Source organism: Lepidochelys kempii, chromosome 12 (assembly GCF_965140285.1).
Source record: "Lepidochelys kempii isolate rLepKem1 chromosome 12, rLepKem1.hap1, whole genome shotgun sequence".
NCBI lineage: Eukaryota > Metazoa > Chordata > Testudines > Cheloniidae > Lepidochelys > Lepidochelys kempii.
The window spans coordinates 6,369,629-6,387,555 of record NC_136391.1 but is presented as its reverse complement, the minus strand read 5'-3'; the positions used below and the strand labels follow the sequence as shown (position 1 = coordinate 6,387,555).

General features: G+C 51.1%; 2 protein-coding genes across 5 annotated transcripts in view; one reads left to right on the top strand and one right to left on the bottom strand.

Annotated features, from left to right (window-relative positions):
* The window catches only part of KCTD19 (potassium channel tetramerization domain containing 19), a 50,229-nt gene extending 40,962 nt beyond the window's left edge, over window positions 1-9,267 (top strand). The window contains exons 15-18 of the mRNA XM_078848078.1: window positions 2,595-2,777; window positions 5,007-5,161; window positions 7,589-7,690; window positions 9,148-9,267. Of these exons, the coding sequence (XP_078704204.1) occupies window positions 2,595-2,777; window positions 5,007-5,161; window positions 7,589-7,690; window positions 9,148-9,246 (539 nt within the window). The 3' untranslated portion in view covers window positions 9,247-9,267. The remainder of the gene's footprint in view (window positions 1-2,594; window positions 2,778-5,006; window positions 5,162-7,588; window positions 7,691-9,147) is intronic.
* Window positions 9,268-11,221: 1,954 nt separating this feature from the next.
* The window catches only part of PLEKHG4 (pleckstrin homology and RhoGEF domain containing G4), a 172,707-nt gene continuing 166,001 nt past the window's right edge, over window positions 11,222-17,927 (bottom strand). For 2 of the 4 annotated variants that reach the window (XM_073307290.2, XM_073307294.2), the window contains 3 exons: window positions 16,989-17,188; window positions 16,364-16,444; window positions 11,222-13,172 (listed from right to left, as the gene is read on the bottom strand). In XM_073307290.2, coding sequence (XP_073163391.1) covers window positions 16,403-16,444; window positions 16,989-17,188 — 242 coding nt within the window. In that variant the 3' untranslated portion in view covers window positions 11,222-13,172; window positions 16,364-16,402. Of the gene's footprint in view, window positions 13,173-14,310; window positions 15,594-16,363; window positions 16,445-16,988; window positions 17,189-17,927 lie in introns of those variants that run through there. The other 2 variants (XM_073307291.2, XM_073307293.2) reach the window with 2 other exon arrangements.

Here is a 17,927-nt window from a genome sequence, read left to right as displayed (position 1 = left end):
GATGAAGGTGTGAAGATATGAGTGGGAGAAGGACACAAAAGGGCTTTTTGGAGGTGGCTTGGGACAAACGTAGTCACTGGAAGCAGGAGGCTGAGAAACTGTTACTGAGGGAAGAAGAGTGGTGGAGAGGTTTACAGGTGAGGACAAGGTCCGGGAACTTGAGGCAGAGGAGAAGCCAGTGAAGGGAACTGGGATTGTTTAGTCTACGGAAGAGAAGAATGAGGGGGGATTTGATAGCTGCTTTTAACTACCTGAAAGGTGGATCCAAAGAGGATGGATCTAGACTATTCTCAGTGATAGCAGATGATAGGACAAGGAGTAATGGTCTCAAGTTGCAGTGGGGGAGGTTTAGGTTGGATATTAGGAAAAACTTTTTCACTAGGAGGGTGGTGAAACACTGGAATGCGTTACCTAGGGAGGTGGTGGAATCTCCTTCCTTAGATATTTTTAAGGTCAGGCTTGACAAAGCTCTGGCTGGGATGATTTAGTTGGGATTGGTCCTGCTCTGGGCAGGGGGTTGGACTAGATGGCCTCCAGAGGTCCCTTCCAACTCTGTTATTCTATGATTCTATGATCTGAAGCAAGAAGGGGGCAATGTGATCAGAAAGGTGGGAGAGACGATGATTTTGGTGACAGCACTTTGGTAGCATGATGTAACAACAGCAAGTTGTGCAGGAGAGTTGTTCACAGTGAGACAAAGAGAGCTGAATTCATCACTATTGATTTCAGTGGACTCGCAATTGGGAAGAATTTGGCCCAGTGAAATTAATTCACGGATATTAATTTCCCTGCTCCTCCTCCATTACAGACACTGGGTAATTCTGACCTCAGTTGCTGAGGTGTAAATCCAGAGTAGCTCCACTAAAGTCAATAGTTACTTCACATTTTCACCTGTGTAGCTGAAAACAGAATCTGGTTTCCTGTGCTTAAAAACACTTACTCGTCTTCCTGTCTGATACAGTTGGAATCTCAGTAACATATTATTGTCTCCGGAAAGAAATTGGACCAATTACTTTAATAACACTCAATGACTACTCTATGCAAACCACTCCACCTCGGCCAGTGTCCATGCAGTGTCCATGCATGGGTGTATGGTTGCTGCCTAATTAGAGTCCCAGACACCTTGTATACCTGGGAGCTCTTCTGATCTTCCAACCAGCCCATTCATCCCACAAGCATTCCAGGAGGGAGGGGGAGGGGGGAAAGCCACTTCACAGGTATTCAAAGGGGGAGAGGAGACAAAATGGGGGGGAGGTGTAACAGACCTTTTGAGCGTACAGGTTATACATAGCATAGTCATACAGAGCATACAGATCACTGCTGCTTCTACAACACTAAAAGAAAAGGAGTACTTGTGGCACCTTAGAGACTAACAAGTACTCCTTTTCTTTTTGCGAATACAGACTAACACGGCTGTTCCTCTGAAACCTGTCATTCTACAACACTGACGTTCTGTGTGGAAGTTGGGAGCGTGATGAAAATACAATGGGAGTGCAATTCTAGTCCTCGTTCAGGGGACTGCGAAGGGTTGGTCCCAGGGCTTTTTGAGCAGAGGCAGAGGATCTGACTGAGTCTTCTTCAAAGTTTTGTGAAGATACTAGTACAATTCCTTTTAAGTATTGGAGTTATTTTATTCATTAGGCTTTGTCTGTAGTACATGCCTAGCACTGTACAGAACTAATCAGGGTACAAGACCAGCTCAGAGGAATTTATTTTCACAACAAAATTGAAAAGACTCTATGATTTGTATGCTTCTGAGTTTCAGATGCAGGGCATTACAGTAAGCCCAGAGCACACAATCATTAGTCTTGTGCTAGTCTGAATTGAGATAGGCTCAGCTGATGCCAGGCTGTAGTGAGAACATTTTGCAAGTCTCTGCTTGCCATGAGCTACTCCTGGGGAAAGACTGGAAGAGCTAAAGCTGAGGTTTTCAAAGGCACCTAGTGGAGCTGAGGAGAGTGGAGCAGGGCCTAAATGGGGTTCACCTGATCTCAGTTCAGTTTCTGTCTTAGCTGCAAGCTTACCGCATGGCCCTGCACAAGTCACAAAATGAACCCTGTGCCTTGTACAAAGGGGATGCTAGCACTGCCTACCTCCTGGGGGTGGTGTAAAGGTAAAATGTGTTAATGATTGCAAAGTGTTCCAGTACAATGGTGAGGAAGCCCATATGATTACCTCAATAGCTAGAACTCTTTTAGGCTCCTTTGAACATCCCAGGCTAAATCTGTTTGGGCTTGGTTAAGCAACGACTAAGGGAGCACATGCTAACCATCACTAAGTATTTCCAGGATTTCAATACCAAGGAGGGAGAGAATATTTGTGGTTTTGTACCTTCAGTTTGTAAGCTCCTTGGTGCAGGGACTGCCATCTGTCATTTATAATATGGTTGTTCTGCGCCTTGCACCAGACTGGTAGACTCTAGGTGCTACTGCAGTATAAATGTTTAATAATAATTCCTTAATAATAAAGGGGTACAGCTAGAAGTAAGGGGGCGAAAATGCTGTGCCCCTCATTTGCTGTGAATAGATGTGCTAATCCTGTTAGAAGTTTTGCAGGTTTTATTGTTTGAAAATCCACATATTTTTTATCCCCAGAAACAACCGCCAATGACCAAACCAACATGGTAACCAAAGAATTTAATAATGTAGGATTCATCCTTAAAGTCGAACATCCTCCAGTTGTAGGCAGTGATGGATCTTGCACTTGGCATGAAGAGAGTGTTGTTTACAGTGCTGGCATCAAACCGGCTAATGCAAACACTCAACCAGTGGCTAGAGGTAACATTGAAAAGAACTGGAAATCTGGCAGCTTATTTAGCGTTTCGATGGTGCCACAAGGCTTTTTGTGTGACAACAAATGCCTCTGATACCTTTTCCTGGTCTATAGTATGAGGAGCTAAGTACCAAACTTCTTGGTAGCACTTTTATAACTATTCTTGTTTAATTTTTGCGCTGGCATGAAGGCCAACAAGTTTATATCATTAGTAGAGGGAAGACAAGACGAGATGACAGTAGATTACCAAAATATCATAAATCCCTAACAAACTATAGACGTGTGTAGTCACAGTTGGTTAGAATAAATCAGTCCTAGCACTTACAGTACACGCCGAGTTCTAACTGACTTCCCCAAAGGGCAAGTGTGACGGGTTCCCTGCGGGGTGTCACCTGGAACTGGGGTACCACTGAGCCCTCTCACTTACCAGCCTGGGCTCCCTCTCACACTGTGCTGCTGTGACAAGCTGTAGACCACTTCCGGTCCTACACTCCCACCAGCATTTACACAGGTGGGGACACACCCAGCTGAGGTTACATGCAGGCTCCAACCAGCTGCTGTATGAACCAGCAATAGAGAGGCTGCAGCCAAGATAAGACCCAGCTCCCCAGGCACGCACCCCCCACTGAGTATAAACCCAAAATTATACCGTGTTGCACTGCACAGGGATCTGTACAATGCAAGCTCATAAATGGTTCACCTCTCCCTCAATATGTTAACCAAGCTGAGATTTTTCCCCGAACACTTCACTTAAAGGCGTGCTGGTTTAGATAAACCAAAAAACAAGTTCATTAACTACAAAAGATAGATTTTAAGTGATTATAAGTGATAGCAAACAGTCCAAAGCAGATTACCTATAAATAAACAAAATTGCAAACTAAGCCTAAAATACTAGAAAGATTGGATATGAATTAGCAATTTCTCACTCTGGCTGATGATACAAGCAGTTCACCAGGTTTCCATACATAGGCTAGAAATCCTTCTAGCCTGGGACCAGCACTTCCCCCAGTTCAGTCTTTGTTCCTCAGGTGTTTCCAGGAGTTCTCTTGTGTGGGGAGTGAGGCCACTAGATGATGTCACACTCCACCTTATATAGCTTTAACATAGGGCGGGAACCCTTTGTTCCAAAAACAGTTCCCAGCCTAGAAAAATACAGGTACTCAAAATGGAGTTCAGTACCATGTGGTCTGGTCACATGCCCTTGCTGAGACATAGGAGCCATTACTTAGAGGCTGGTTGAAACCTTTGCAGTAAGACAAAGCTTTTCTACAGCCCATTGTCTTTGCTGATGAGCCATCAGCACTGTCTAGCTTCATCAGTGTCATACCTGAAAGGCTGGCTGTCGGTGTTTCCAGAGTAAGCACATTTGAAATACAGATCCATAGTCAATATTCATAACTTCAGATACAAAAATTATATATCTTCAGCAAATCATACCTTTTCCAATAACACCTTACATGACCCATCTTGTAAAAAATGCATCATAATTATACCATAATCATGTCATATCATCATAATATTACTGTGACGAATATGGGGTGTAGCTAGAGCCTGCTCCTGCAGTACAAACTACAGGTAAATTTGTAGATTGAGTCCCCACTGGTAGTGCCTGGCGACTAATAAGCCAATCACTAATCTCTTCGTTGCAGCTACAATGTGCTCTTTATTCCTTGTGAGAAGTCCAGAGGGGCCAGCTCTGGGGCCAGGCCCCCCCCACCCATACACACACACACCATGATAGACCTCTCCAGGTATGTGTACACCCACAGAGCTGCTTTCTTTGGCAGATCCCTGCAGCTACGTTGCTGTAGTTGCTGTTGTAGGGGCCCAACCCTGTATCAGTCTCAGTGAAATGGACAGAGTGGCAATTCAGTTCCTATTGGAAAACGTTTTTTTAGAGACGTTCTGCTGTGCCAGAGGCTTTACTGCTTGAAATGTACTGATGCTGTTTGTAGCTAATCCCAGTGGCCTTGTCACGCTCCCCAACACTTCAGCAGGCAAAGCTGGAAATATTTTTAGCAATTAGAAAAAGCCAGGGTAGAATCCTGAAATCCTTGGTCAGTTTTTACTCTGCAACGTCCATTGACCCTGGATCAGAACATGGCGTGTTACAGGATTCTGTTGCACCCATGACAATGGAGACAGGTGGCTCAGTGGCCGGCTAAATGAAAAGGGCTGGTACGCTGAAATAGGGTGTCTAATTCTGTATGTTGTGTTTGACACTCTCCTTGTAGATATAGTTTTCCTAAGTTTTGCTTTGGCACGGGAAGAGATATTTTATGCCAGGAAGTGCCATTGTTTTCTGACTGACATCATCCTGAATTCCATCAGGCAGAAGGATGCCAGAGAGATCACAGCCAAAGTTGTGAGGCTTGTGCACAAGCTTTGGGTAGGTATGATTTCCTATCAATGCTGAAGCTGGGCCAGGGTATCGAGGTGCCTACTGCGTCTTTCTGCGCCTACATCCGTCACTTAGGTGCCACTGACATTTAATCAAAGGTGCCTAAGTCCCCATGGCACCTACGTTTCTGCCAGTCAGCTTTGCAAAGCTGCCTAAGTAGTGATGCTGCCCCGCAGCTAAGAGCCTAGCTCACGTCACAGCCCCAGAGGCGCTGAAGGAGGAGTCGCAATCTAGGCAGGGGGACACTTAGCTTGCCACTGGGGCATGATCCCATAGGTGTGCTTTAAGTACACCGGACACCTGATACCTCCCTGCCCCACATCAGGCCACCAAGAGGTGGAAGGAGCAGCAGAGTGCCTACATAAAAGCTAGCCAGAGGCACAGGGAAAGGTAGGGTGAGGGTCAGCATTATCAAGCATGAGTAGGAGAGAGATATTTGGCTGCTAGGACTTGGGCTACTTAAGTGGCTGAGCTGGCTTAGGTGCTTAACTCCAGGAGAGAGGGGTCCCGACTGTGAATCATGAGCCAGAGGAAGAAAATCCTTCCTTAGGCTTGTGGAGCAAAGGAGAAGAGTAGAGAACCAGTGTCCAAGGCAGCTCGCTCCCCTGGGCCAGAGGAGAGAGGAGATGCAAGGAATCACAAAGGCAAATTTCCCAGTGGAAGCAGTGAGTGCAGAAGCTCAAACTGCCAGCAAGAGACAGGGCATCTGGGGCTAGATCCACAGAGGGACCTCGGCACCTAACTGTCACTTTAGGTAGCTGAGGCCACCATTCCTGAGTGCCTCAAAAGTCCTGCTTAGATGCTGCCTAGCCCCGTAAGCACCTAAGTGACTGCTGGTTAAGGCCCCGAGGTGGCTACATGCCAACCCATGTGCATGCACAAAGCCACCAATGTCCTAACACCACCAAACTGCTCAGCGCCCTAGTGCACACCTAACCCCTGGCTGGATTCTCAGCCTGGGTGTTCCCCTCCCTGGCTCACCCGTGGGGCTTCATCAGGTGGGCGTGTTTTAGGCTGCACAAAAGCCTGCTGGAGGCAAGCACATTGGGACTTTGGGGGCAGCTGTATGGCCCAGAATACCCACCAGTGCAATGGTTAGGGCCCGCAGCTATGATCGGTTTTCAACTTCCTGCTCTGGCTGTGTTAGAGCAGTGACTGGCAGCCACATGCCCCGCCTCCCAGATGCGTGCTCTGCACCTGAGGCTTTGGTGCTCTCCTATTGAAGCCATTCCACTTTGTATAAATAATTAACTAGTGGGTGGGCCAGAGTGAGGGTGACGCTGTAGCCTGGTGGGCAGGGCACGTGGCTGGGGTGTGAGAGACCTAAAGTCAAGTCCCAGCACCAGTGCAGGGATTTGAACATGGGCTTCTCCATGCCTGCTGAGTGCCCTGCTCACTGGGCTACTGGCTGCAATGGGCTGTGTGGTGGATGCGGGTCTCTGACTCCAGGAGCGGGCTCGGCAATGAATCCTGTGGAGGGAGATGCCCAGCTACCTTTAAGGGGCAGAGGGGTTAGGATTCCTGCTCAGTGAGCTGGCTTCGTGAATTGCTTTCGTAGGATATGTTTAACCCTGCAGTTATTCACCCGCAGCTGGCCCACGCTTGGGCTGCGGGGCTGTTTAATTGCAGTGTAGCCCTTCAGGCCCAGGCTGGAGCCCGGGGTCTAGGACCCTGCAAGGTGGGATGGTCCCAGGGCTTGGGCTATGCTCCAGCCCAAAAGTCTACACTGCAGTTAAACAGCCCCTTAGCCTGAGTCAGCTGGCGTGGGCCAGCCGCGGGTGTCTAATTGCAGTGTAGACAGACCCTTAGGCACCTCACTCTCCCCATGTGCATTGTAGGGAGTCTGGGAATAACACTGCATGGCAAGGAGACGAAGTCTCTCTGTGGCTCTAGCCCTAGGCTACCACACCTTGCTGGTCAAGGCAGGCCCTGGTGAGAGGCAGTCGCATAGCTCCACCTCTAGACATGAGGGTTCGCTGTGGGCTGGCCAGGTGTCTGTGGCTGGACACGTCATCGTGAGTAAATCTGTTACTCGTACCTGTCTGTTTCTTATATCACTGAGTGAACCATGTCATCTAGGGCTGGGGTGAGCAAAGAGCGACCACCTGCCTCCTGCACTTTCCTGCAGTCTGTGCGGCTCTGTGAGCTGGGTTGGAAGCAGCTTCTTTTCAATGGCCAGTGTGTAAAAAGTGTTTCCTGTCAGACTGTGGAAGCCGAGTTGCTTCTCACAAGTCAGATCTAAGAATATAGCAAATCTGCCACTCTGGGAGCAATGCGTTTTCTCTCCCGGTCCTGTATACATCAGTATTACTGGGGGCTACCCGGTCTGGATGCAGCTCTGCACATGAATAAGCCCGAGGCTCATTGGCAGGACCAGGTAAGAGTACGACTGAGACAAACCTTTTATTTCATTAGACCCAACAGATCACACCAAGGGAGTTTGTTGCTGATGTCTTGAACACAAACCCTTTTAACGATGATGGACCTGTTCATGAAAAGCTACTTAGATGGGTGGAAGTAAGTACAGAGCATTCAAGAGCCTTGTGTTATCACTGAAGACAGACTATGCTGAACAAATTTATCCGCTTTTATATTAGTTTGTGGTTCCTCGGCTTTCCTTGTGGGATGGTTGAACTAGGAGCTAGTTTGCAGCATATATAGATAAAAGTTGTACAGATGTTAATATTATTAGTTTAAAATCATACCAATCTGTCAGTTAAATCTGAAGCCATTCAGGGAATCGTTTTCTCCACCTGTAAAAGGGACACGATGACACTTGCCGTCTCTAGAGCTAACGAGGCCTCAATTGGAGTATTGAGGAGTAGTTCAGGGAAGATGTGGACAAATTGGAGAAAATCCAGAGAAGAGCAACAAAAATGATGAAAGGTCTAGAAAACATGAGCTGGGAGGGAAGATTGGAAGAATTGGGTTGGGTTAGTCTGGAGAAGAGAAGACTGTGAGGGGACATGATCACAGTTTATAGTACCTAAAAGGTTGTTACAAGGAGGGAGAAAAATTGTTCTTCTTAATCTCTGAGGACAGGACAGGAAGCAATAGGCTTAAATTGCAGCAAGGATGGAAATACCTATGCCTAACTGTCAGGGTGGTTAAGCACTGGAACAAATTGCCTCGGGAGGTTGTGGAATCGCCATCACTGGAGATTTTTAAGAGCAGATTAGACAATCACCTCTCAGGAATGGCCTAGATTAGGGGGTCTCAAACTCAAATGACCACAAGGGCCACATGAGGACTAGTACATTGGCCCGAGGGCCACACCACTGACCACCACCCCTCACCGCTGCCCCGACTCCATCCCTTCTGTGAGTCCCCGCCCCTGCCCTGCCTCTTCCCACCCCTTCCCTGAAATCCCCACCCCAACTCCGCCCCCTCCCTGCCCCCAGGGGGTGCAGGAGGGGTGCAGGGTACAGCAGGGGGTTGGGGTGCAGGAGGGGTGTGGGGTGTGTCAGGTGGCTCAGGACAGGGGGTTGGGGTGCAGGTTGTGGCAGGCAGCTCAGGGCAGGGGGTTGGGGTGCAGGAGGGATGGAGCAGGGGGATTAAGGCAGGGGGTCGGGGTGCAGGAGGGGTGTGGGGTGCAGCAGGGGGCTCAGGGCAGGGGGTTCGGCTGCAGAAAGGGTTTGGGGGACGGGTCCGGCCAGGCGTGCACCGGGGGCAGGACCTCCTAGGGCAGGCAACACACAGACCGCCCCCCCAGGTCCTGGCCGCTTCCCGGAGCGGTGCAGGGGCAGGGCAGGCAGGCACAGGGAGCTGGCGGGCCGCAGAAAATAACCCCGCGGGCCGCGTGTTTGAGACCCCTGGTCTAGATAATGAGTCCTGCCATGCGTGCAGGGGTGGACTAGATGACCCTGCAAGGTCACCTCCAGGCCTACAATTCTGTTACTCTCTTAGGAGCCGTACTAGTGCACTGCTCTGAATTCTGATTGATGTGTAACTGTCTCTTTGATTATTCCTTTCAGTTTACACTGCCATTTGCATGGAAGTACAGTCACTGCATTGATTTACTGGTAAAGAAAGGGTATTCCAAATCCATCTCATATTTTGGCTTGGGAAAATAATTTACAGGAGCTTTAATAAAGTTTGACCTGGCTGTTTCTCGCTGTGAAATGTCTGTCCTTGCTTCTGACAGCTCAGCTGGTAAATCCGCCATTAATGATGTGGAAGGTTAGCCAGGTCCCAGCTGAAAAGCCTTTCTAAGATGAATTAAGGTTGAGAGAACCAGGCACTGAAGCCCTAGAAAAACTTACACAAAACTTTTAGTGAATGCAAACCAACTACCGAAACCCAAAAATATGAAGAAGCAGGAAATGCAGAATTAGGTTAAATTTACCAGAAACAAAACAAGTTGAAAAAGACCATTGCGAGTTCAGGCCTCTGAACGCCTGGAACTGCCCCAGGAGAGACGCTGGCCTCTCAGCTTTCCTTCTGTGTGGGTGGAGGAGAAACCCTGTGATCACAGGCTGTCGGTTTTCTGGTGTGTGTGTCTCTCTCACGCCCCCCCCCTCCCCGTGCTGCCACCCTGACCTTGACCACAAGGCAGCGTAAAGGTGACAGACCCTGGCCCACGTGCTCTAATGTAATGCCCTGGTTCGTATGTGGAAACACGACCTGCGGCTCTCCTGAGACAGGCGTGACTGACAGGCACGTAGCGTCAGCGCACCTCCCCCTTTGCCTCGCTGAGCAGCCCTGGGGGCTCTGTGGGGTCGATGAGGCCTCCACTGCACGGCTCGGTGACCTGACTCCATTTGGGCAAATTAGGGTTGAAGAATTTTCTAACCACCTGCACCTTGTTAGATTAATGTCAGGCTTCGGGGGTGGGCAGGGGATTCAATTGCCAGAGAAATGGCCCTGATGCCAGGATACAGGCTTTGCTAGGCCTGCTTTGAATGAAAGCAGAGGGGTTCCCCCAGCAGTCATATGACACCCTGTTTTTAGCTGGTTGGCGCAGCCTTACTATGCTGTACAAATAGTAACTTTGAAAATGTGCATTTGAGCAACACTGGGCCTGTGCATTAGAGCCCAAGCAGCTTAGCCCCGTAAACTGACTCTGCCCCTTGCCTGCTATGGGGAGAAAAGTTTAGTTTCGGCTCATGCCTGCCGTAACGTTTTGGCCAGTCGGCCTTCGTTTGCGGCTTTTATGGGAAGCAAACGCTGGCCTCGGTTGCAGCCTCACATTAAGGGCAGTGCCTGCTGCTGTCTAATGTGCATGTGTGATGAAGTGGGAATTCTCTGGAATGACCCTGCTGCATGCCTCAAGTTCCCCTCTGTGCTGCGTTAGTACCCACTGGAGGAAAAAGGGTGGTTTTCTCTTCGAGCAGACTGGGAACTGTAGGTACGAATGTTGTCTACTTATCTGCGCCTGAACGGGTCTTTACAAAAAAAGACTGATGCCCCTCCCCCCCCCATCAATGAAAAATCCAAGACAGTGGAAAACCCACTCACCGGGACATGACACCCAGCAACCAGTGCCCCAGAGGGAGGAGGATTCCCCCACCTCTCAGGAGGGAAGCTGGGCACAGACCCCCGCTCGAGAACAAAGGACTGGGTATGTGTGAGGTGGAGGGCGTTGGGGGCTCGGCCCTGGGAAACGCACTAAGGAGGTGAGACTGAGAGACAGCGAGAGCCTGAACAGCTTGGCTGTAGCAGAATGGACCATGCTTTAACCTTCATTTCTCGATGCTACCCTGAAGCCTCTCTATGCTGTGTTCCAGTTTAAACCCGGCTGCTTGGGTGTCACTGTAAATACTTGCTGAGGTGCATGAATCCCTGAAGAGTGCACAAGCCTCTTTCAGCTGGACCGGCTGAACAGAGCTTCTGGAATGAAGCAGGAGTACTGATGCCCCCGAAATCCAGTTTTAGAATGCAGTGAAGCCATGTGGCCTACCCTGAAGGAAGAGTGAGACCCCCTTGGACTGTTCCAAAGCTGGGGGTGGGGCGTAACACTAATCCTGTGGCTGCGTGACAGCATGCATTCCACATTCCAGCTTCCCGTCTCCTGGCCCCAACATGGACATGCAACACAAATCAACCGCATACGAAGAAAATAACCTTTATTAGGCTGTGAAATCAAATCCTGGAAAACCAGGTGGCAGCTGAACATTTCTAAAGATTCTTCCAGCAATGCAGAAACCTCTGTAACAGGAATTTCAGAAATTGGTCACAATGGTAGTTCCATGTGCCCCTTGGTTTGTTGGTAAAGTCTCTCCCTCGTTAGTGGTATTCGCTAGCACTGTGTTGAGGCACAAAGCTTAGAATTAGCTAGAGATTTTTACACACCGGGTTCTAAAATCGTCCCTGGCCAATTGTTCACCACACATTATTGTACCAAAATGTCAATCATCTTCCATTTTGACATCTAAAAAGGAGTAAGACTGAAAAAGTATCAGCTTATTAATGGAACATCAAAGAAGTGTCCTATGTACATTTCCGAACGAAAAGGAACAGGGCTGATATGCAAAGGCTAAATGTGTGCCCAGGAGGGTGAGCGTTTCTGAGCCTAGAAAGCACTGAACTGTGAATGGACCCAAACCAGCAGCTATGCAGAGAAACTAGTTAAGCAGTTGGCTGCTCCCTACTATTATTAAGGCCAAGTTGGCTGCTCCCTACTATTATTAAGGTGTGTGTACGTGTTGCAAAAGCTGGGGGCTAAAGGTTTGCAGCACTTGAAGAAGCCCTAAGTAAACATGCTCTCAGCCAGCAGGTTTGCATTTCCCCCACTACATGTTAAATGAAAGGATTCCAAGCCAAACAAGCCCTTGCGGTGTCAGTAAAGTCAAACTTCCCTGACGGCGCTTACCGAGGAGCTCGAACTGTCCTAAGGGGCGCATCGCACACAGGCAAATGCGTGTCTCTACTGGAATTACACCACATTAAAGCTGGGGCCTTGCCTGTTTCAGTGGCATAATAATCTGGGCTCAACACACTCCGTAGCTGCTGTGCTCAGACAGGGGCTCTGGTCCGTGCTACTTTGATTACCACCACCACATGCTGGGGCTGGGCATCTGAATGGGCCTAGAACACACGACAAAGGCAAAGGCAGACCAGGCCAGCAAACCGCCATTCCGCCCAGCCACACTGGGCACCCCCCCAGTTCCTTCTGTAACGGCCTCTTCACAATGCTGACTTTGCCCCTTATGCCTCATGCCCTTAGGCCCGGCTGCCGCCTGTGAGGGCTGCCACAAAGACAGCAACTGAGCTGGGGCTGGACAGCATGAACAGTTCCCTTCTTCTCTCCAACAGGCGTGCTGCAGAGCCAGGAGAGCACATCTGGCTTCTGCAGGACGGCTCCCACTGACGTCGCCTCTGACCTGCTCTGGCACCGCTGCTGTGCTGGGGCCTCCCCACATCTGCCCTGGGAACACTACTCTGCTGCCCAGGGGGATGTCTGGTTTTGTAGGGTTCTGGGGTCAATCTTCCCAGCAGTCAAACGGGGAGGTGGGAGACACTGACAGCTCATAGTGGTACTAAGGCAGGGAGCAGCTCAGCATGGCAAGCACCTGACGTAACAATGAACCTGGTTTGATTAAAACAGGAGTGTTAAGCCAAGGAAATAAATTATCGCTACACTAGCCAATCTAAAACAAAAGGGAGGCCGCCGATCTCACGCTGCGGCGCAGCACGCAGCCCAAATGGAAATGGCGCTACTTTTATTAAATACCTTGTTCGTTTCCTCCTCGAGCCCTTCCATAAACGTTATAACAAAACAAGTAACAAAATCTGTACAGTCCAGAGCTTCCAAAATACTCTGTCTTTGCAAATTGCTACGTTACGTGTTAATACATTTATAAATAAAGGACTAACTGCCCCTCCAACACGCCAGTGGTGGCGTCTAGTTAACAGGGCACTAATTGGGGGCGCTCCCCAGCCAAGTGCCCGTGCTGGACTGGTTTGACGAGCCTGTGGTTGGGCTTGAACATCTCCAGTCTCCTTGTGCCGGTCAGAGACGTGGACTCTTCCGTGGGTTCAATGGAACCAGTGATCAGACCTGGAACACAGCACCAGGCAATGGTTAGGCTTGCTGCACTCTACCCGGGGGTACAGTCTCCGTGACGACTGCTGCAGCGAGATGTAGGTCGCCACTTCCCCATGTGCAGTGTTGACCTTTGCCCCATGACCTGAGCTCAGCGGATCAGGTAAATCGTCAGTTACAATTTAGAAGGAGATAAGATGCTTGTTAAATGAGTGCCCCTGAAACTAAAGCTGTTCTGCAAGTAGGAGTAAGCAAAGAACTAAAAGCTTATTTTAACATACGAGCCGGAAGCATTTAGCTGGGTAAGAATTGTTAGCAGAAGACCACATGAGGCCTCATGAAAGTTAACAAAAGCAAGCAACCTTGGGTTGGAAGATTTAGCCATATGTGTCTTGAGAGAAACTGTCAGACTGCAAAGACTTTATTTAGCCAGACTCCTTAGCTGCACTGTGCAGAGACCCTCCAATCTGTGCGAACACTTACGACACTTGTCAGAGCCCCAGCGATGGACAGCCGGAGTGACACGTATTGACAAGAGGCACAAACAGAATCAACTATGGTCTCAGGGGTAGGTGGGCGTAAGGAATAGGTGTCTGAAAGGGAATCAAACCCAGCCCTCGCAGGGAACTGTGGGATAGCAGCGTGGTGGCAGCTTTAATGCTTATCTCGCTTTAACGGGGAACCCAGCCCTGCAGATTCATGGATAGGGCCCACCCAATTCACGGTCCATTTGGTCAGTTTCTTGGTGATAGGATTTTAAAAATAATAAATTTCATGATTTCAGCTAATTCAATCTGAAATTTCATGGTGTTGTAATTGTAGGGTCCTGACCTGAAAAGAAGGTGAGTGTGTGTGTGTGGGGGTGGGGGTTCGCAAGGTTATTGTAGGGGGGGTTGTGTTACTATACCATCAGGGCTAGGCAGCCGGAGAGCGGCAGCTGCTGGCCGGGAGCCCAGCTCTGAAGGCAGAGCTGCGGCCAGCAGCAGCGCAGAAGTCAGGATGGCCTGGGATGGGTATGGCCACCTTCACTTCTGGGCTGCTGCCCGCAGAGCCGTCAGCAGCCGCCGCTCTCTGGCCGCCCAGCTGTGAAGGCAGCGCAGAAGTAAGGGTGGCAATACCTCAACCCCCCTGAAATAACCTTGTGCCCCCCCCCCCCGCAACTCCCTTTTGGGTCAGGACCCCCAGTTTGAGAAATGCTGGTCTCCCCCCGTGAAATCTGTATGGCATAGGGTAAAAACACACAAAAGACCAGATTTCACGGGGTGGAGACCAGATTTCACCATCTGTGATGCGTTTGTCATGGCCCTGAATTTGGTAGGGTCCTCGTCATGAGTGCACATGATGTGGATTCTGCTGTTATTTTAATTTTGTTTTCCTAGTTCTGTGACTTTGCTTATATTGGCCATGTTATTAATATACCTCATGGAGTCTCTCTGGGTGTCTCACCAATCACCTTCTTAATTAATTTCCTAGATTCACGGATGTTAAGGGCAGAAGGGAACATCATGATCATCTAGTCTGACTAGGGATGTCATGGAAGCTCCTTCACTGGAGGTTTTCAAAAGGAGGCTGGAGCCATCTGTCACGAATGGTTTAGATACAACAAATCCTGCATCTTGACAGGGGTTAGACTAGGTGACCCTTGCGGCCCCTTCTAGCCCTACGGTTCTATGATTCTGTGACCTCCTGCACATTGCAGGCCACAGAACTCACTCACCTACTTCAGTAATAGACCCCAGCCTCTAAATCGCTAAGCAGCCACCCAAGAACGAACGTGTTATTAGTGCCAAGTGCATTTTGCAACCCAGATTAATCATAAGGCTAAGCAAACAGCCGTTTCACAAGCTATTCCCTCCAAGCTTGTATGAAAATCCAGCATGGCCCTTCTGGGTTTGCTGGGCCAGGGTCCTGACAGCAAGGTGCTTTCCCACATCCTGAGAGTGCCCCTCACCCTCACAAGGCTGCAGCCACAGCACGGGCTTTCCCTGCTGGAGAGGAAAGGGAGCCTGACCTCCGCCCCAATCTCAGAGTCCTGACACCGTAGCCTAATTCAGACAACAGGGCTGGGTTCTGATCCGCACCCAGCGCACCGTTGTTATGGAGCTTCCAGCTTTGCCTGTGAATTTGATTTCGCTCTGCCTCCGGCAGGTCACAGAACCCTGATCTACACTCTGGTGACATGTTGCCATGTGAACACAGTCAGCAAACCCCAAACGAACCAGCCGACTAACACAAGCATCAACTGGACCATGGACAGGGACACGGATGATGCACAGGAAGGAGGAGCCCCACTTGCCCCAATCCTGCATCCCCCCTTTTCATGCTGGCTTTGTTGGTTCCAGGGTAGGGGGCTTTTGGTTAAGAAGCGGAGTGAGGACTGAGTCACCACGTTTGGCTGCAGATCTGGAAGTTTCCCAGGGTTGGATCCTCCCCCTTCTACTAGAAAAGAAACGAGACTGTGTCAACCCCCCTGCAGGAACAGCAGCTGCTGGCCCCCAGTGTCATGTTCCATGGCCTGAGGAAGGGGGCGATGTTTGTGTCAGCTGCTCTCAGATATACTTGTGCTCAGGAGTGAGTCATGTGGTGTCCCCTTCGGCAGCTCTCCCCGGGGCTGCCTGAGAAGCATCAATGGAGCTCTCTTGGAGTCCCATGTGTGGCCTGCCCTCCCAAACCTGCATCGGCAGGACAGCTGCAGTCCCCTAGCAACAGTGCAGAGCTGAGGGTGGGCCTCAGGGCAGACAAGCAGAACCAGGCCGTCTCAGGGTCCGGCCTTCCTAACAAACTCTGCTAATGAGGGCCCTGTCTCCTTAGGCTCAGGGGACAGACACGGAGACAGTGAGCTAGCAGCAGCCTTGGGGGAAACATGGCTGACTCTCAGCGTCAAGTCAGAGGGGCTGGGGTGCAGCAGGATGTTGGCAAAGAAGAGACAGGGCAGCGGCTAGATGGCTGGGTCAAAGCCAGCCCAAGGATCCTCCCTGGGCCAACGGCACAGAGACTAGACCCAAGCTAGCGCCCGCATATCCTTGGTAAGGACTCGTTTACACACTGCCTCAGCCAGACCCTGCAACGTGTCTCTAAGCAGCTGGCCCACAATCTCAGGGGTTAGCCAGCAGCCATCATTAACATGGAGCCATGGCTGAGATTCTCCTGGCTCGGCACGGCTGCCAAACCCGGCCAGCACTGACCTCCCCCCAGCAGCTACTTACAGCTCTGCGCCTTGAGGCAGAACACTTGTGCAGAGGGGCTCACACAACTGTCGAGGGGCTCACGGTGACCGGGCCTGCTGTCTGCGGAGAGAAGCCAGCGTTAGGGGACACCATCCCGCTAGGCTGGGAAGAGTAAAGGGCTGGCAAGTCAGAGGGATGCCAAGGAGACATGGTAACAGAACATTCAAACTCATGAGTGTCCCACCTGGGACTCCTGCATCCCGTTCCCCCCAGAGCACACCCAGCCCTTCCCTGGGAAAGGAGCTGTGGGACAGCCCCTCCCAAGCTCCATTATTCTGCAGAGCAGTAGCTCAAACGTGCTTGCCAATGCCCAGGCGTGGCTATGTGCGTGCCGGCATTGAGTACCCTCTGGGAACGGCACAGCAGAGGGAACGGCAGCTCCCTCCTCAGGGCGGTGTCCAGTTGTTTTGTCAGGATCCCACAACACTCGGGGGTCCAGCCTGACTCTCTGGAGGCAACGTGAGCTTTGTCACCCAGCTGTGCAGGAGGAAGTCTCGTGTCCCCGCCGGGGTCACGCAGGTGCAGCAGCTGTTGCTGGGGGGCAGCCTGCAGCCATGCCGCGGCGCTGTCGTGCACGTGGGGGGCGTGAGCTGCTTTAACTCACCGCAGACCTGTACTGGCGTTTGGCGAAGTTGGGGTTCTCGTCCAGCGGGGAGGTGAGCGTGGCGCTGTGCCGGGAGCCCCGCGGCGTGTACGCCGGCGAGCCCACGTCGTCACAGAAGCTTTCCTGGGGGACGCTGGAGACACAGCCGCTGTCGGAGCCGCTGCCCGACAGGCACTGGGAGGACTCGGAGCTCTCCGTCGCTGGGAGGAGAGAGGGCAGGAACCACCCGTAAGGGACCACGGATTGGTGACCAAACGACCTGCTCAGGTGCAGCCACACGAGCTAATCCCGGGCTGCACACCCCAGGCTCCATGGCGCATGTCTGTGCAGCCCGTGGCCACCCCACCCCAGGGCAGGCTGCCCACGGGCCTGGCTAACACTCACAGCACTGGAGAGTCAGCGGGGGGAGCGGGGGTTCAGCATGAGCCGAGCAGGGAGGGGGCCTTTGGAGGGCACAAGTCGGGGGAGCCGGGAGCCCTTGGGTGGTTAAAAGCCCCATGGCACATGCTGCAGCAGTCGTGCTAGACAAGGCGTCCTGGCCTTCTCCCTCCATACATCTCCCCGGCAATGTCAACTGGAGACGAACTGCTTCGCCCTAGACTCTGTGCGCTACTAACGAGTTACCGTGTCCCACCCAGGGCGGCTGCCTTCCGGCCGGGGGCAAGTGCTCCCAGTCTATCCGGGCGAAAGCACTCGGGCTGAAAGGTGCTTGGCAGGGGGAAGCTGTTATGCAGGTGGGCCTTGGATGTGGAAGGGTGGTTTAGTGATAGGACAACAGTGGGGGATTAGAGCCCTGGAGTCAGTTCCTTATCTGGATGAGCCTGAGCAAGCCACTCAGTCTATCTGTGCCTCAGTTTCCCATCTGTGCAATGGGGATAACGGCCCTGCTCTGCCTCGCTGGGGGCTGTGAGGAGAAATGAGTGTGACGTTATGAGGGTA